General features: G+C 39.4%; 1 protein-coding gene across 4 annotated transcripts in view; it reads left to right on the top strand.

Annotated features, from left to right (window-relative positions):
• LOC124270269 (choline transporter-like protein 4) overlaps positions 1 to 10187 on the top strand; it is a 67112-nt gene extending 56925 nt beyond the window's left edge. For all 4 annotated transcript variants that reach the window (XM_046705307.1, XM_046705304.1, XM_046705306.1 and 1 more), the window contains 9 exons: positions 445 to 500; positions 1581 to 1757; positions 2602 to 2730; positions 3268 to 3337; positions 4103 to 4176; positions 4864 to 4934; positions 5668 to 5756; positions 7304 to 7388; positions 9104 to 10187. In XM_046705307.1, the coding sequence (XP_046561263.1) occupies positions 445 to 500; positions 1581 to 1757; positions 2602 to 2730; positions 3268 to 3337; positions 4103 to 4176; positions 4864 to 4934; positions 5668 to 5756; positions 7304 to 7388; positions 9104 to 9213 (861 nt within the window). In that variant the 3' untranslated portion in view covers positions 9214 to 10187. The remainder of the gene's footprint in view (positions 1 to 444; positions 501 to 1580; positions 1758 to 2601; positions 2731 to 3267; positions 3338 to 4102; positions 4177 to 4863; positions 4935 to 5667; positions 5757 to 7303; positions 7389 to 9103) is intronic.
• The last annotated feature ends 4393 nt before the right edge of the window (positions 10188 to 14580 follow it).

The following is a 14580-nucleotide window of genomic DNA, read 5'->3' as shown; positions in this document are numbered from 1 at the left end:
CCCCATTATTCTTGTAGGGGTTGTGGGATAGCCTAGTGGTTAAAGCACTACAGTTTGATTCCCCACATGAGTACAATCTCTGGTGTCCACCGCTGTGTGACAGCTGGAATCTTGTTAAAAGCGGCGATATTATTTTTCTTGGTTGGTCAGCACCATACACGTCCTTGCGGGTTTCACCAAAGTGGTAAACCGTGTTCGACGTCCCATACGGCTACAATGTATGAAGCTCGTAAAACTAAACTCACTCACTCACCATAGTGGTTAACGTTTCAGACCAACAACAATTCGGCCAGTCCCCCGGAGTAAACTGATACGCCTTATCTAAGTTGAATACGGTACAAAGCGGCGTGATGCATTGTGGGGGTTTTCTTCGAGTTTTACTTTTAGCAACCTACCCACACAATAAACCGATGATAGTCATTGACGTGAATTTTCATATTTCAGACGAACGACACGACTCTTGGGAACGTGTGTGGTTACTTGAAGTATGGCCGTGGAGAGTAAGTCACTCAAACATTTATTTACATTGTCAACCACTCGCATTGTCAACCATTCACTAAAACTGCTGACTCATGAAGATCCAGGTTAGAATTGATCTCCAGTAACCTATGCTTGTCGTAAGAGGCGACTATGCTTGTCGTAAGAGGTTAGAATTGGTAAGAGGCGACCATGCTTGTCGTAAGAGGCGACCATGCTTGTCGTAAGAGGCGACCATGCTTGTCGTAAGAGGCGACCATGCTTGTCGTAAGAGGCGACCATGCTTGTCGTAAGAGGCGACCATGCTTGTCGTAAGAGGCTACCATGCTTGTCGTAAGAGGCGACCATGCTTGTCGTAAGAGGCGACCATGCTTGTCGTAAGAGGCGACCATGCTTGTCGTAAGAGGCGACCATGCTTGTCGTAAGAGGCGACCATGCTTGTCGTAAGAGGCGACCATGCTTGTCGTAAGAGGCGACCATGCTTGTCGTAAGAGGCGACCATGCTTGTCGTAAGAGGCGACCATGCTTGTCGTAAGAGGCGACTAACGGGATCGGGTGGTCAGGCTCGCTGACTTGGTTGACACATGTCATCGGTTCCTAATTGCGCAGATCGATGCTCATGCTGTTGATCACTGAATTGTCTGGTCCAGACTCTATTGTTTACAGACCGCCGCCATATTGCTGAGTGCGGCGTAAAACTAAACTCACTCACTCACTCACTCAGCAATATTCCAGCTATATGGCGGCGGTCTGTGGTGGTGACAAAGTGGTGACAGGGAGATTTGGTAAGCCAGTGGCAAAATGTCTGCCCGTCATGCAGAAGACACGGGTTCGACTCTCTTCATGGTACAATGTATGAAGCTCTTTTTGTGCCTTGATGAGATTAAATGTGTTGAAAGCGGCGTAAAACAATACTCGGGCACATAGTATGTTTGGTATCCTTGTGGTCAACACATTCACTCGTTACAGGTTCGATTCCCCATACAACCATAAGATCCTAACCTCTTTGTGTCATACGTCATGATGTTTTACCCTAATATTTCTGAAAGCGGCGTACATCAACATTCATCTATGACAATAAAAAGCGTCATGTCGTACTTCAGCTTCACTATCTACCTCCAAATCTACAACATCTTCATGCTGTTTTGGATGGTCAACTTCGCGGTGGCCCTGGGTCAGATGACGCTGGCCGGAGCGTTCGCCTCGTACTACTGGGCGTGGGACAAGAGCAAGGACATTCCGACCTTCCCATTGGTCAGCTCCTTCTGGCGTTGCTTCAGGTAGGTACACTGAGGATGTACAGGTGTGAATAACAAAGGGACATACTGAGTTTAAAGTCCGGCGCGTCTGCGTAAGTGCTTGGACCAGTGCTGTTCTTTTCAAAACCCATCTTGATTAAGGAAAAGTTCCAAAATGAAACAGATGTTTTATTCGATCGCTCAAAATTTTAATGCTGATTTCCTTTCCTGTCGTTGTGGGGCATACATGTATATTTCTTTATAGGTTCTCCTGACAGTTTCTGGGCGGGTTATATAATATATTAAGAAGCAAATAATTAATTACAAAAGAGGTTTCATGTTAAATTAAATGGTGTTTTAGACCGTGAACCTCGGCGATGTTGTACTTGAGCCCCGGGTTAGGATTGGTCTTCAGTAACCCATGCTTGTCGTAATTATAAGAGGCGACTAACGGGATCGGGTGGTCAGGCTCGCTGGCTTGACACGTGTCATCGTATACCAATTGCCTAGATCGTTGCTCATGATATCGTTCACCGGATTGTCTGGTCCAGACTCGATTATATACAAACCCTTGAAGAATTTGTCTCCAGCTGCCTATACGTTTCAACCTCTAGGACACCCATGAAGATCCGAGCTAGAATTTGTCTTCACCAACCATGCTTGTCATAAGAGGCGACTAATAGGATCGGGTGGACACGCACGCTGAAGCACGAAATCGCACCCCAATTGCGTAGATCCATTTTCATGATTTCAATCACTGGATTGTCTCGTCCAGACCCGATCCTCATAAATGGAACTGTGCTGGTTGTAGGGTTAAATAAGAACAACAAAAGTATAAACCTATAACGTTGATGTATGATATCTATAAACCCTTGTCGACTTCCAGGTATCACCTGGGCACCCTGGCGTTCGGCGCCCTGATCATCGCGATCGTCCAGATGATCCGGGTGTTCCTGGAGTATCTGGACCACAAGCTCAAGGGCAGTGAGAACCCTGTGGCCAAATTCTTCTTGACGTGAGTTTAGGACATCTGATACCTCTTGAACAAAAGTCTCTGTTGTCTACAGATATCTGAAAGTGACGTAATTATACTGTCTGCTGTCTGCATATACTCATGAAAACGAAAAAGGGAACACGTGAAAGTGACGTAATTATACTGTCTGCTGTCTGCATATACTCATGAAAACGAAAAAGGGAACACGTGAAAGTACGAGTGTTCCTTTATTCTTTTCCATGTTTCTTCACAAGGTATGTATTGCACTGTGAGTGAAATTCTGGAAATAAAGGAAAACTTGTACTTTCATGTGTTCCCTTTTTCGTCTCCATGAGTATATATATGATAATGACGTAGTTATGCTGTCTTCTGTCTGCAGATGTCTTGCAGCTCATGAGTAATAGTGTCTGTTATGTAAAGAAATCTGATAGTTACTTAGTAATAAGGTCTGTTTTCTTCAGGTGTCTTATAGTTGCTGATTTATAAAGTATCAGATTAGATAGTATCTCATTAATACATTCTCATCCCCGCTGATTAATACTGTCTGTTTGCCTACAGATGTCTGAAGTGCTGCTTCTGGTGTCTGGAGAAGTTCATCAAATTCATCAACAAGAATGCCTACATCATCGTAAGACTTTGTGATACATAATCAGTTGTGTATCCGCTGGAACTTGTGTGTGACGTAGCAAATACTTCTTTGACGGGGGAAATTAAAATAACTGCTTTTGTTGTCTTCGTTTTACATATGTAAATGAATATGATCAAGCGCATCTCGGATTTGTCGATTTTCGAAAACTCAAACACAGCTGTGTCAAAGTTGAAGGAACCTACGCAAATATTTCGAGTTATCAGATGTTCGACACAACCGAATTTGTTTAAACTTAACTGGGAATACACAGGGACAACTTCGACATGAGACAACCGTAACTTCGACACAACCGTGTTTGATTGTTTTTAGATTTCAACCAAATTAAATATGACAAGGTTTTGTTAAATGTGGTAATTTGTTAATTAATACTTTGCAGGATTAATAGCCTATCAATATACACGTGAACAAGACAAACATGTTTTATTGTTTAAACAGATCGGTATAGGAAATACTATCGGAAACATGAAGGCTTGGCGGGCACCAGGTGATGAAATGAAATATACATGTACAGTTTGGCTAGGATCAGTAGTGGGCATAATGTAAAGATGTGCGGCCTTAAGGGAATCAGGTTAAGGAAGAACAGCAACGTGGGGTACAACGGGGGGCAGGTTTAGGTGAACGAGTATTCACTTACAGTGTACGTACATGTGTACTGGGGACTGTGATAGGATGTACAGACATGTCATGTGTGCAAGAGATGACAAAGGCCCCGGGCAGTGTTTACGTATGTTTTCCCTGTTTCAGACCGCCATCTATGGCAAGAATTTCTGCATGGCAGCAAAAGACGCGTTTTTCCTCATCCTTCGAAACGTCGTCAGGTAAGGGATTTGTTTCTCTAACCCAGGTGAATGCGTGATTTAAAACGGTAGCAAATGTGCATTCACGTCGCTTGTAAAATTATTGCCCTTAGATACCGCGTTTGTGTGTATGCATGTATGCGCGCGTGTATGTGTGTGTTTGTTTAGTTGTTTGTTTACGTTTGGGCGTGGCTGTTTGTACTAGTACTAAAGCCGTTTTTATAGTGCTAGGCCCACTGATATGCCATGCCTTACTTACATGGATACCCAAACAGGTACAGTATTCTGACTGTTGCTTAAGAATCTACAGTCCCCTGTAAGGAGTTGCGTCCCTTTCGTGTGCCAGAATCCTATGACTGCCCTGATAATGGTTCCTGTACTGCACCATACTCGTTGTTCACCATAGCGGTTGACGACCCACTGTGGCCTTTCCTCAGAAAATGTGTTTTAGCAGTCGACGCTTCTAGTACAGAAAATCACTCCGATACCTTCATCGATTCTTTTGGCAATTCTGTTTGCGTTCTTTGGGATCAAATGACATAATGAAGAACGTTAAACCCAGTGAAGTCAGCACAGTTTCCCAGTCGTTCGGATCATTGGTGGGAGTTATGTCCCTTTGTGTATTTTCACGATTAAGACGTTCCCCCAAAAATGCTGGAAAGGCGACCAGTGTTACGTGTCCTTATTGAAAATTGTTCTCCTTTTCAGGGTTGTCGTTATAGACAAGGTGACGGATTTCCTGCTATTTATCGGGAAACTGGTAATCGTGGGACTTGTGGGTGAGTACAAAGAAAGTAGGAATACTTTGAGGCCATTTTTAAATATTATGTGTTTCTCATCTCCAATCTCAACACGGGAGCGTGGGCGAGGATAAAAGAAGAAAACCCAACTTTTTTACTATTATGTAACATGTTTTATAATAATTGTAAAAGCTATAACAGTATTTCTATTTAGATCAATAATAGTATTTAAACTTATTCATTATTTACGTCAAGTCGCTTTGCTTCGGAAACATTTTCAAATACATTCAGACATATATACTGACCTGCTTTTTATGAGTGTGAAAGGATAAGATTTTATTTTTCAAATCAGGGCATAAATTGAAAAAGAAAACTATTTTTATTTCACGTCGGAATGAAAATTCAGGGTGGGAAATGGGAAGCAGAATGAATACAGACAGCCTGAAAAAACCCATTTCATCAAAACAGTTTTAACAATACAACAAACATATGGAACACTTTTTTTCTTCAGATCTGTAAACAACTATACAACAACTTAATTGGTATATTTCTGTGACAGGATTAATTTTTTCAACATCCACGAATTAATTCCAGTTCACTTGGCGGTTTGTAATGATTTTGTGTGCGGTAGTCTGTGTGTATTCCTTAGAGCGCTGTATATTTCAGCAACAAGCTGTTGCTAGAATTGATACAGTGATACCGTATAGGATCTCTGTTGTACTTACGTGGGGGAGGGGCGATACATCAATACATGTAACATGTTGTTCTGCAGGAGCTGGGTCGTTCTTTTTCTTCGACGGGAGGATACCGTACTTAGCCAAGTACACGCCTAACCTCAACTTTTATGTTGTTCCTATTGTGGTGAGTCCTTTTATGGTTCTATCACCTTAGTCACTGAATGTTGTTTTACGCGCAGGTGATATTTGATACGTTCGACAACTTCCGATCGTTCATATTTTGTAACATCTTGGTTACTGGTTACATTGGACTACAGGTGATATCTGACTTGGTTATATCCTATTACAGGTGATATCTGACTTGTTAATATCCTATTACTGGTGATATCTGACTTGTTTATATCCTATTACAGGTAATATATGACTTGGTTATATCCTATTACAGGTGATATCTGACTTGTTAATATCCCATTACTGGTGATATCTGACTTGTTTATATCCTATTAATTGTGATATCTGACTTGTTAATATCCTATTACTGGTGATATATGACCTGTGTATATCCTATTACTGGTGATATCTGACCTGTTTATATCCTATTACTGGTGATATATGACTGTTTAAATCCTATTACTGGTGATATCTGATTGTTTAAATCCTAGTACTGGTGATATCTGACTGGTTATATCATATTAATGGTGATATCTGACTTGTTTATATCCGATTACTTGTTTATATCCAATTACTGGTGATATCTGACTTGTTTGTATCCGATTACTGGGGATATCTGACCTGGTTAATATCCAATTACTGGTGATATTTGACTTAAATATATCCGATTACTGTTATACCTGACTTTTTATATCCGATTACTGGTGATATCCGACTTCTTTATATCCGATTATTGGGTGATAGCTAACTAATTTGTATCCAATTACCGTTATATCTAACTTGTTTATATCCGATTACTGCAAATATTCGACTTCTTTATATCCGATTATTAGTTGATATCTGACTTGGTTATATCTTATTACTGGTGATATCTGACTTGTTTTTATCGGATTGCCATTGAACCTGACTTGTTCATATCTGATTACTTGTTTATATCCAATTACTGGTGATATCTGACTTGTTTGTATCCAATTACTGGTGATATCTGACTTGTTTGTATCCAATTACTGGTGATATCTGACGTGTTTGTATCTGATTACTGGTGATATCTGACTGGATAAATCATATTACTGGTGATATGTGACCTGTTTATATCATATTACTGGTGATATCTGACTTGTTTATATCCGATTACTGGTGATATCTGATTTGTTTATATCTGAATACTGTTGATATCTGACTTGTGTATATCCGATTACTGGTGATATATGATTGTTTATATCTGATTACTGGTGATATCTGACTTGTTTATATCCGATTACTGGTGATATCTGACTTGTTTATATCCAATTACTGGTGATAACTGACTTGTTTATATCCGATTACTGGTGATATCTGACGTGTTTATATCCGATTACTGGTGATATCTGACTTTGTTATGTCCGATGTGTTAGTCATAGATGATTATATTTCACCATTCCGTCTTTTTGTATCTAGGGCTACGGTTACTCAATAAACTGCATGGTGTCTACATTGATGTTTTTAATGTGTGCCTGGATTCTTGCTGAAACCTCATTCTCCCTTTACGTATGTTACAATGCTGACACTCTTTCTTCGCAGGTCGTCATCATTGGCAGCTACGTCATCGCCTCCTGCTTCTTCAGCGTTTACGGCATGGCCGTGGACACACTCTTCCTGTGTTTCCGTGAGTCATATCGATATGTCAGTTCTACCTCGCCATATGTTGCCGTTTTCGTGATTCATCGCCATTGTTTACGTTTAGATGGCCATGAGGCCAACAGTACAACATGTGTAAAACAATTAGACAAAAACATGTGCCACACTAAAAATAATGATCTTATTACGTCAATCGATACCATTATATGTGTTCACAGAGATTCTTCGTTTCGATCGACGAAGTACAAACACTTTTTTAAGAAAGATGCAAGAAAGTCTATTCTTATCACTTGTTCTCATCAATTCAATAAATATTTGAACATTAGGGTCATTACGACAGTATTCGGGTAAATACTATATATCTGACTCGATACTCATTGTAAAGAGGTCATACTAATGTAATATGGAATTCATCTTCTAGTTCAGTCACACAGGAACTACAAAACGCAGCTAATTTGGGTGTATCTATACGAATTAACATTAAAATCATGTACATTACAAGTTTTGTCAAACATTTCCATAAATCTTTTGAACTAATAGTTACAAGATATTTTTCAAGAAAATATAGTCCGTCTTTATGGTTGAATAGAACGTCAAGGATGTGTGTGATTCTAAACTTAAGAATAAACAAGCCAGTTCAATGGTGGATCTGTGTATTGTAACGTCAGTACGCCCAAGACCTGCATTACTTGGAGCTTTCCTACCAAATTAATATGACACATGGCGAACATACCTGCAATGCTGTTAAAAGTGACATTAAACATGAATCACTCACATCACCGTCGTCGTCGTCATCATCATCATCATCATCATCATGAAATTTACAGTAATACCATCATTATTATCACCATCTTTAAAACAGAAAATACATAATACATCATGATCGTATCATCACCATCATCATCATCATCTAGATCAGAATACTATCATTATTATCACCATCCATACCATCATGATCGTCATCATCATCATCATCATCATCTGTGTATTGTAACGTCAGTCATCGCCCAAGACCTGCATTACTTGGAGCTTTCCTACCAAATTAATATCATTATGAATCACTCACTCATCACCGTCGTCGTCGTATCATCATCATCATGAAATTTATAGTAATACTATAGGAAACAGATCATGAATCATCATCATCAGATCATAGGAATACTATCATTATTATCACCATCTATACCATGATCGTCATCATCATCGTCATCATCATCATCATCTAGATCATAGATCATAGGAATACATCATCATATCATGATCGTCATCATCATCATCATCATCATCATCTAGATCATAGGATCTATATCATGATCGTCGTCATCATCATCATCTAGATCACATAGGAATACTATCATTATTATCACCATCTATACATATCATCATGATCGTCGTCATCATCATCATCTAGATCATAGGAATACTATCATTATTATCACCATCTATACATATCATCATGATCGTCGTCATCATCATCATCTAGATCATAGGAATACTATCATTATTATCACCATCTATACATATCATGATCGTCGTCATCATCATCATCATCATCTAGATCATAGGAATACTATCATTATTATCACCATTTTTATAAACAGAAAAATACATATCATCATGATCGTCATCATCATCATCATCATCATCATCATCATCATCTAGATCATAGGAATACTATCATTATTATATCAACATCAGCATCATCATAGTGCATTATCATTATTATTTTTATCATTATTCTAGTGGAAGATCTCGAACGTCACGACGGCTCGGCAGACAAGCCCTACTACATGAGCAAGGAACTGATGGGAATCCTCGGGAAGAAGAACACCATTCCCAAGAAGGAGGACTGACCTCCGACACTTCTCTGAATGGACGTCAAAACTACAGCGTCCTTGACATTCTAGATGAACTTTGACCCTTTGTTTCCATCGCAACTTTTTGCTCTCCACTGTGATACCTGTACATACTTTGACTCAGTATTGTGTACAGACATATTGTTGTCAGATAATCATCCATGATAAGGGCAACGATCGGTCTTAGGGCCCTCATTATGGATAGTTAAATGTACTCTTCTCCTGTATGTGTGATATGGAAATGACAAGAGTTTATACAGATATGAACTGCCTATTTTTTCACAAAAGCTACCTTTTAAGTATTTCAAGATATAAGGGCTACTGAACTATATTTTCTAAATTTTAAAAAATAAAATTGTTTTAAACGACTGTTTTAAGGAGCAACGTAATAGTCAGTACAACCAAAGGAGACAAATCATCACTATCTTGTCACTTCCTTATACACGTACGTGTTATAGCGTGTAGGGGCCTCTATGGCATGTATATGGCAAAGTTGTCCTCTTAATGCCAGACCCTTATACAGCTACATACGTGTATATAATCTACAAATATATAACTCTATATAGTTGATACCCGGGGTGGATTCAGTTTTTGCTAAAACAGACCCCGTAGTATATGGTTGTTGCCACAAATTGGTGGTCTCAGTGCTAGTGATGGAAAATATGGTAATAAGTCGTAGACAAATATGTATGTTATAGTATCTGTTATCTGAGAATGGTCAGAGAATGTGAGTGTTGGTTTATGTGTAAAGAATTGGCGTCTTTGTGTTGAAGTCGTGAAGTTGTAGGTTCTAATATAAAAGTTTGTGTTGGTTGGTTTTCTAAGCCCGTTGCCATAGTTACCGACTATTTATATAGATGACAGCTGTAAATGTATTCCTGCAACCAAAGTAGAGACTGTAAGAGTTCACTATTCTTGTTGTTTACAATCAATTCTTGCCAGAAAACTATTTTATATAACCTGAGATATTTAACAGTCCTAATACAATATTCAGCATTTTATACTTAAAATGGGGACATTTTTTGTCAGCATTTTTTAAAATGACAACTTGGTACAGAAAGCATTATATCATACAGTGAACCTCTTTTAATTCGGACAATACCATTTTCGGTTACGTTTCTCTTTAACAAATGTACGGAATAACGAGTGTTTGTTAGCGTGAGTGATAGAGGAGGACTTTTATAAAAATATAAATATTCCATTTATATCATAACCGAGATACGAAACACTGCCTTAATTTTGGATCCAGGTGGGGAATCGAACCCTCACCTTAAGCATCGCGAGCGAACGCTTGAACTACTATGCTAACCCTTCGCCCCTTTGTTAGAGAGTGATATATCTGTAAACCTACCTAAGGTAATCAGCCGGAAAATGGGTGTCCGTATTAGAGGGGTTTTACTGAATTCAGTTTAACGGTGTTAACAATTTGCCAACGCTGGGGACTAAACGTCCAGTGCATAGTTATTAGTTTACAACCGTTTCAGGGGAACTTATAATATCTTGACAGTATATTTTTATCAACACATATTCCTAAACGTTAGTATTGGTGAACGTCGAAATGTTAATTCACCGTGTTAGAATAGCATAATGTTAACACATCATGACGACTGACATGAATGTGATGAATTCTTTGCAACAGTTCACCAGCCCAAGTGCAATTCAGTGTACTAGCAACTCTTTAAGAATTTGTTTTGGACAAGCACCGCTGATGTCACACAGCTGGGAACGTAACGTTTTATATGCTGGTAGTGGTGCGATGTGGAGAATGAACTCGGGATGTTAGTTACAAGAGACAGACTGTTGTAATATCTGCCTGGGACACAATTTGTTCTCTGAAAAGAGAATTTGAATAATTATATTTTTTCTAAAGACATTTTTGCAGGCGAGTTTCTTTCTGGTATCCTCCTCTATATATAATTTTATTTTCATGAACACATTGAACATTATCTTTAGGTTTGTTTTACCTTCTTTCTGTTGCTAATATCCCCGTGTCTTAAATGCTAAGTGCCGTTTACCCTGTCTACTGTTGACGTGCTACGAAAGAAACACTTTACACTAACGCTTTGTGTTTTGATTGTCGTACAACGTAGTATGACAAAGATGACGAGTCATCATGTTCGGTTCTGTCTGTTTGTATGTATGTTTGTTTATTTGTTACGCCCTACTCAACCATTTTCCAGCTAAATGACGGCGGTCTGTAACTAATAATGTCTGGACCAGACAATCCAGTGATTGATATCATGAGCATCGATCTACGCAGTTGGGATACGATGACATGCATAACCAGCCGTTCCAGTTTATCGCCTTATACAACAAGCATGGGTTGTAGAAGACCAATTCTTTCTGTAGTAATATCTAACACCAAATATGTACATTCTTTTGATAAAATATTTACCTGTGTATTCCTGTATATACTTATAAGCATGGGTTTGAACTTTACCCATTTATTTACTTACATATGTATAGTACAGCTATGCAGACAAATTCGTGCAATGATGTTAATCTGATTGAGAGTCTGCTCCGGGAGATTTCCTGTCAAGTTTCCCCATTTTCAATATACTGCGTGTGAATATTTGTAAGAACCAACGTTCACCATACTTCTGTAAAGTTACGTTTAGAGGTGTCGTGGTAATTTAAGTGTTCCATAACCATCACGTGTTAATGCTGTAAATATCATAACTGTGGAATACATGTGTCGCTTATTTCAGAATAGAGCCCGTAAGTAGGTCACGGTACTTCGCGAGACCTTAGTACTTCCGGTGACAAACAACGTTTTATAATTTTTCGAATGGTCTCATGGTTGTCAGTTGACAGTAAGGAACTGTGGCACATATTGGCTCCTAGCAGGAATAACAAATTTCCGTTCTAACCATCCCCATAATTAGCCAATTATTACGACTGTCAACAACTGTGACAGCCAAGCATGGTTGTACACTTGGTCCGGTCTAGTAAAGTCATATTTGGCGGTTGCGCAATTTGGAACCAAAACTGGTTAAGAATATACGCTTGTCACCGGAAGTAAGCTGGGTGCTGTTTCGCTTATCGCAAGTTGCAATTGGCGCTCTCAAAGGGGTCGGGAAACCAGCTTAGTCCCTCAAGTAGCGCCTCGCGAGACTTACAGGCCCTTATTACGGTTTGTTATAGCGCCTGTCAAACATACCGTTATTTTGCAGTATATATCGCTGTATATACGCTGACGGGTGTTACGATGTATAGGTGATTATTCATTGTATATATTATAACGGAGTCAAATACGTTGCAATATGTAATTAGTATTCTCCTGCGTACAGAGATCAATTTAATGAGCTGAAGTTATTTTCTAAGAGATAGTTCTTATGACTAAAAGATAGTGTTATGACATTGTATGTCTATGAATACACAATGCCATGTTTAAGACCTTGTATGACTGACATAATCAATGATTATGTCTTATGTGTATGACATACTAGTAAACATTCAGCGAAGCCTAATCTCCTCTTAACGTCCCGTGCACTGCACTGGTATTTTGAGGATCGTTGCCCAATCATTCCGAAATTGTCTCTGTGTGTAAAGTGTTGTTTCTTTCAAAGCATGAAAACGAAAGATTCTCCCCAGGCTTTGGGGGACCGGAGTATTTGGTTTAAGACGCCTCCCCTCCTCGATTATTGGCCCTTTATCGCCTCGCTTCTAATCAGACTCGAACATCGATGTAAATGCTGTTACAGGGAATAATAACTTTTCAAATAATTATGATTAAGTTGGTTCCCTCCATGAAGTTCCGATACGTCCAAATGATGCTTCGTTGCGTGACTTATGTTGGTCAGTATATACGGAGGCGCTCACGAAGTGTATTAACAGTTAAGGTTTTCGATGTTTCAAGAACATCCTGTGATATTGTCTTACTATTCTGGTGGTATTTCCGTCCTTGAACTGCCTTATTCTGATCCAAACTGGATCCGTACTGGCCGCTGTATTTTCATAGTTGTACGTATTTTAAAATGTTGTTGTTAAAACAGAACTTATAACATGTTGGAATCAGTGTAACCCGATCCCTTGAACTCCGACCCTGGAGGTCAGATGAGATATAACACGACCTTCCCGGATGAAGTCATTTATATTATTTACGTTACTGACCGGGATAGCTGACCTTATGGTGTAAGTGGCCAGAATGACGCCCCTGAGCCAGGATCTACTGGTCTTCGCGGAGCAGTGGGGTAGCCCTGTGGTTAAAGCGTTCGCTCGTCAAGTAAATGCTTTAACTGCGATGCCACCCGGTGCCCTTTGCGCTTGTGTACGTGTTTGAAACCCAATCCCCATCCCGCTCCTACCTATTTGTGAAGATGGTCTATTTCTTTGTTTTTTGCTGATGTTGAAAGTCAAGATGGTCATACAGTGAACGTCGTTAAATCGAAGTCATCTAGGTACTAGCCGCAGTCTGACGAGTCATCCGTAGTTCGAGATAAGCGCAGTGCGCAAGATCATGTGGCAAACGAGGAATCTGACGGGACATATACGTATAGAAAAGAAGTTACGAAGCATCCGAATGTTTCTTAGTATAACTTTCGTAAATTCTTTTGTGTAATGTATACGTATCGTTACTTTCATACGGTGAAAGAAAACTCGCTCGGAACTCAATTCAACATGAAACACCACGTATGAAAGTAAAGATTCAGTGATCTGCTTGGCGAAATAATTAGTGCTGAGTCAGCGGTCTAGCTTTCTTTACCTTGTGATGTCGACAGCACTCCTGTCCCCTATTACTGCTGTTCAGTCTTTCATGAAATAAATATCTTTTGATATTCCTGATTCCCGTTTGATTTTTCAATACCCCTTGGGATTCCTGGTAAGAATTGCAACCCCCTACCACCCGCACAAAGTTATGATTGTAGCACGGAGAGACAATGGTGGAACGAGTGGCTAAGCTCGTTGACTTTTTGATTGCTTTTCATAGAACCGCAACAGTATGAGTCATGACGCATAATGTCAGTAACAGTTTTGTCCTGCCCACATTCGAATTTTAAAGGCACAATGTCACACCACATAATGCATTTCTCTCAATGATACCAATTATCAGCCCTCTGGTAAGCTACCATATAATTTATTCCAATGCAAAATTACGTATAATGATTACAATATTAAATTAAAAAGTTCCAATGAATTCATGCAACGTTGTTTTAAATCGACACTCGCGCCCTCTACCGACCGAACATTATTTCAAGCGAACTCCATTATAAGTTGTTCACTGGTCACGAGGGGGACATGGGTTGATGTACCCACGATGTTTGTTTATGTTCCCTGAGCACGAAGGGTACATCAACCCATGGGCCCCGAGGGACCAGTGAACAACATATTCATCTTACCGAACACTTTTATGTTAATTTTGAA

The sequence above is a fragment of the Haliotis rubra genome, unplaced genomic scaffold, assembly GCF_003918875.1.
Source record: "Haliotis rubra isolate DU_JTF1 unplaced genomic scaffold, ASM391887v1 Scf150, whole genome shotgun sequence".
NCBI classification, from domain to species: Eukaryota; Metazoa; Mollusca; class Gastropoda; order Lepetellida; family Haliotidae; genus Haliotis; species Haliotis rubra.
The sequence above is the reverse complement of the archived record's forward strand: the minus strand, read 5'-3'. Positions and strand labels throughout refer to the sequence as shown.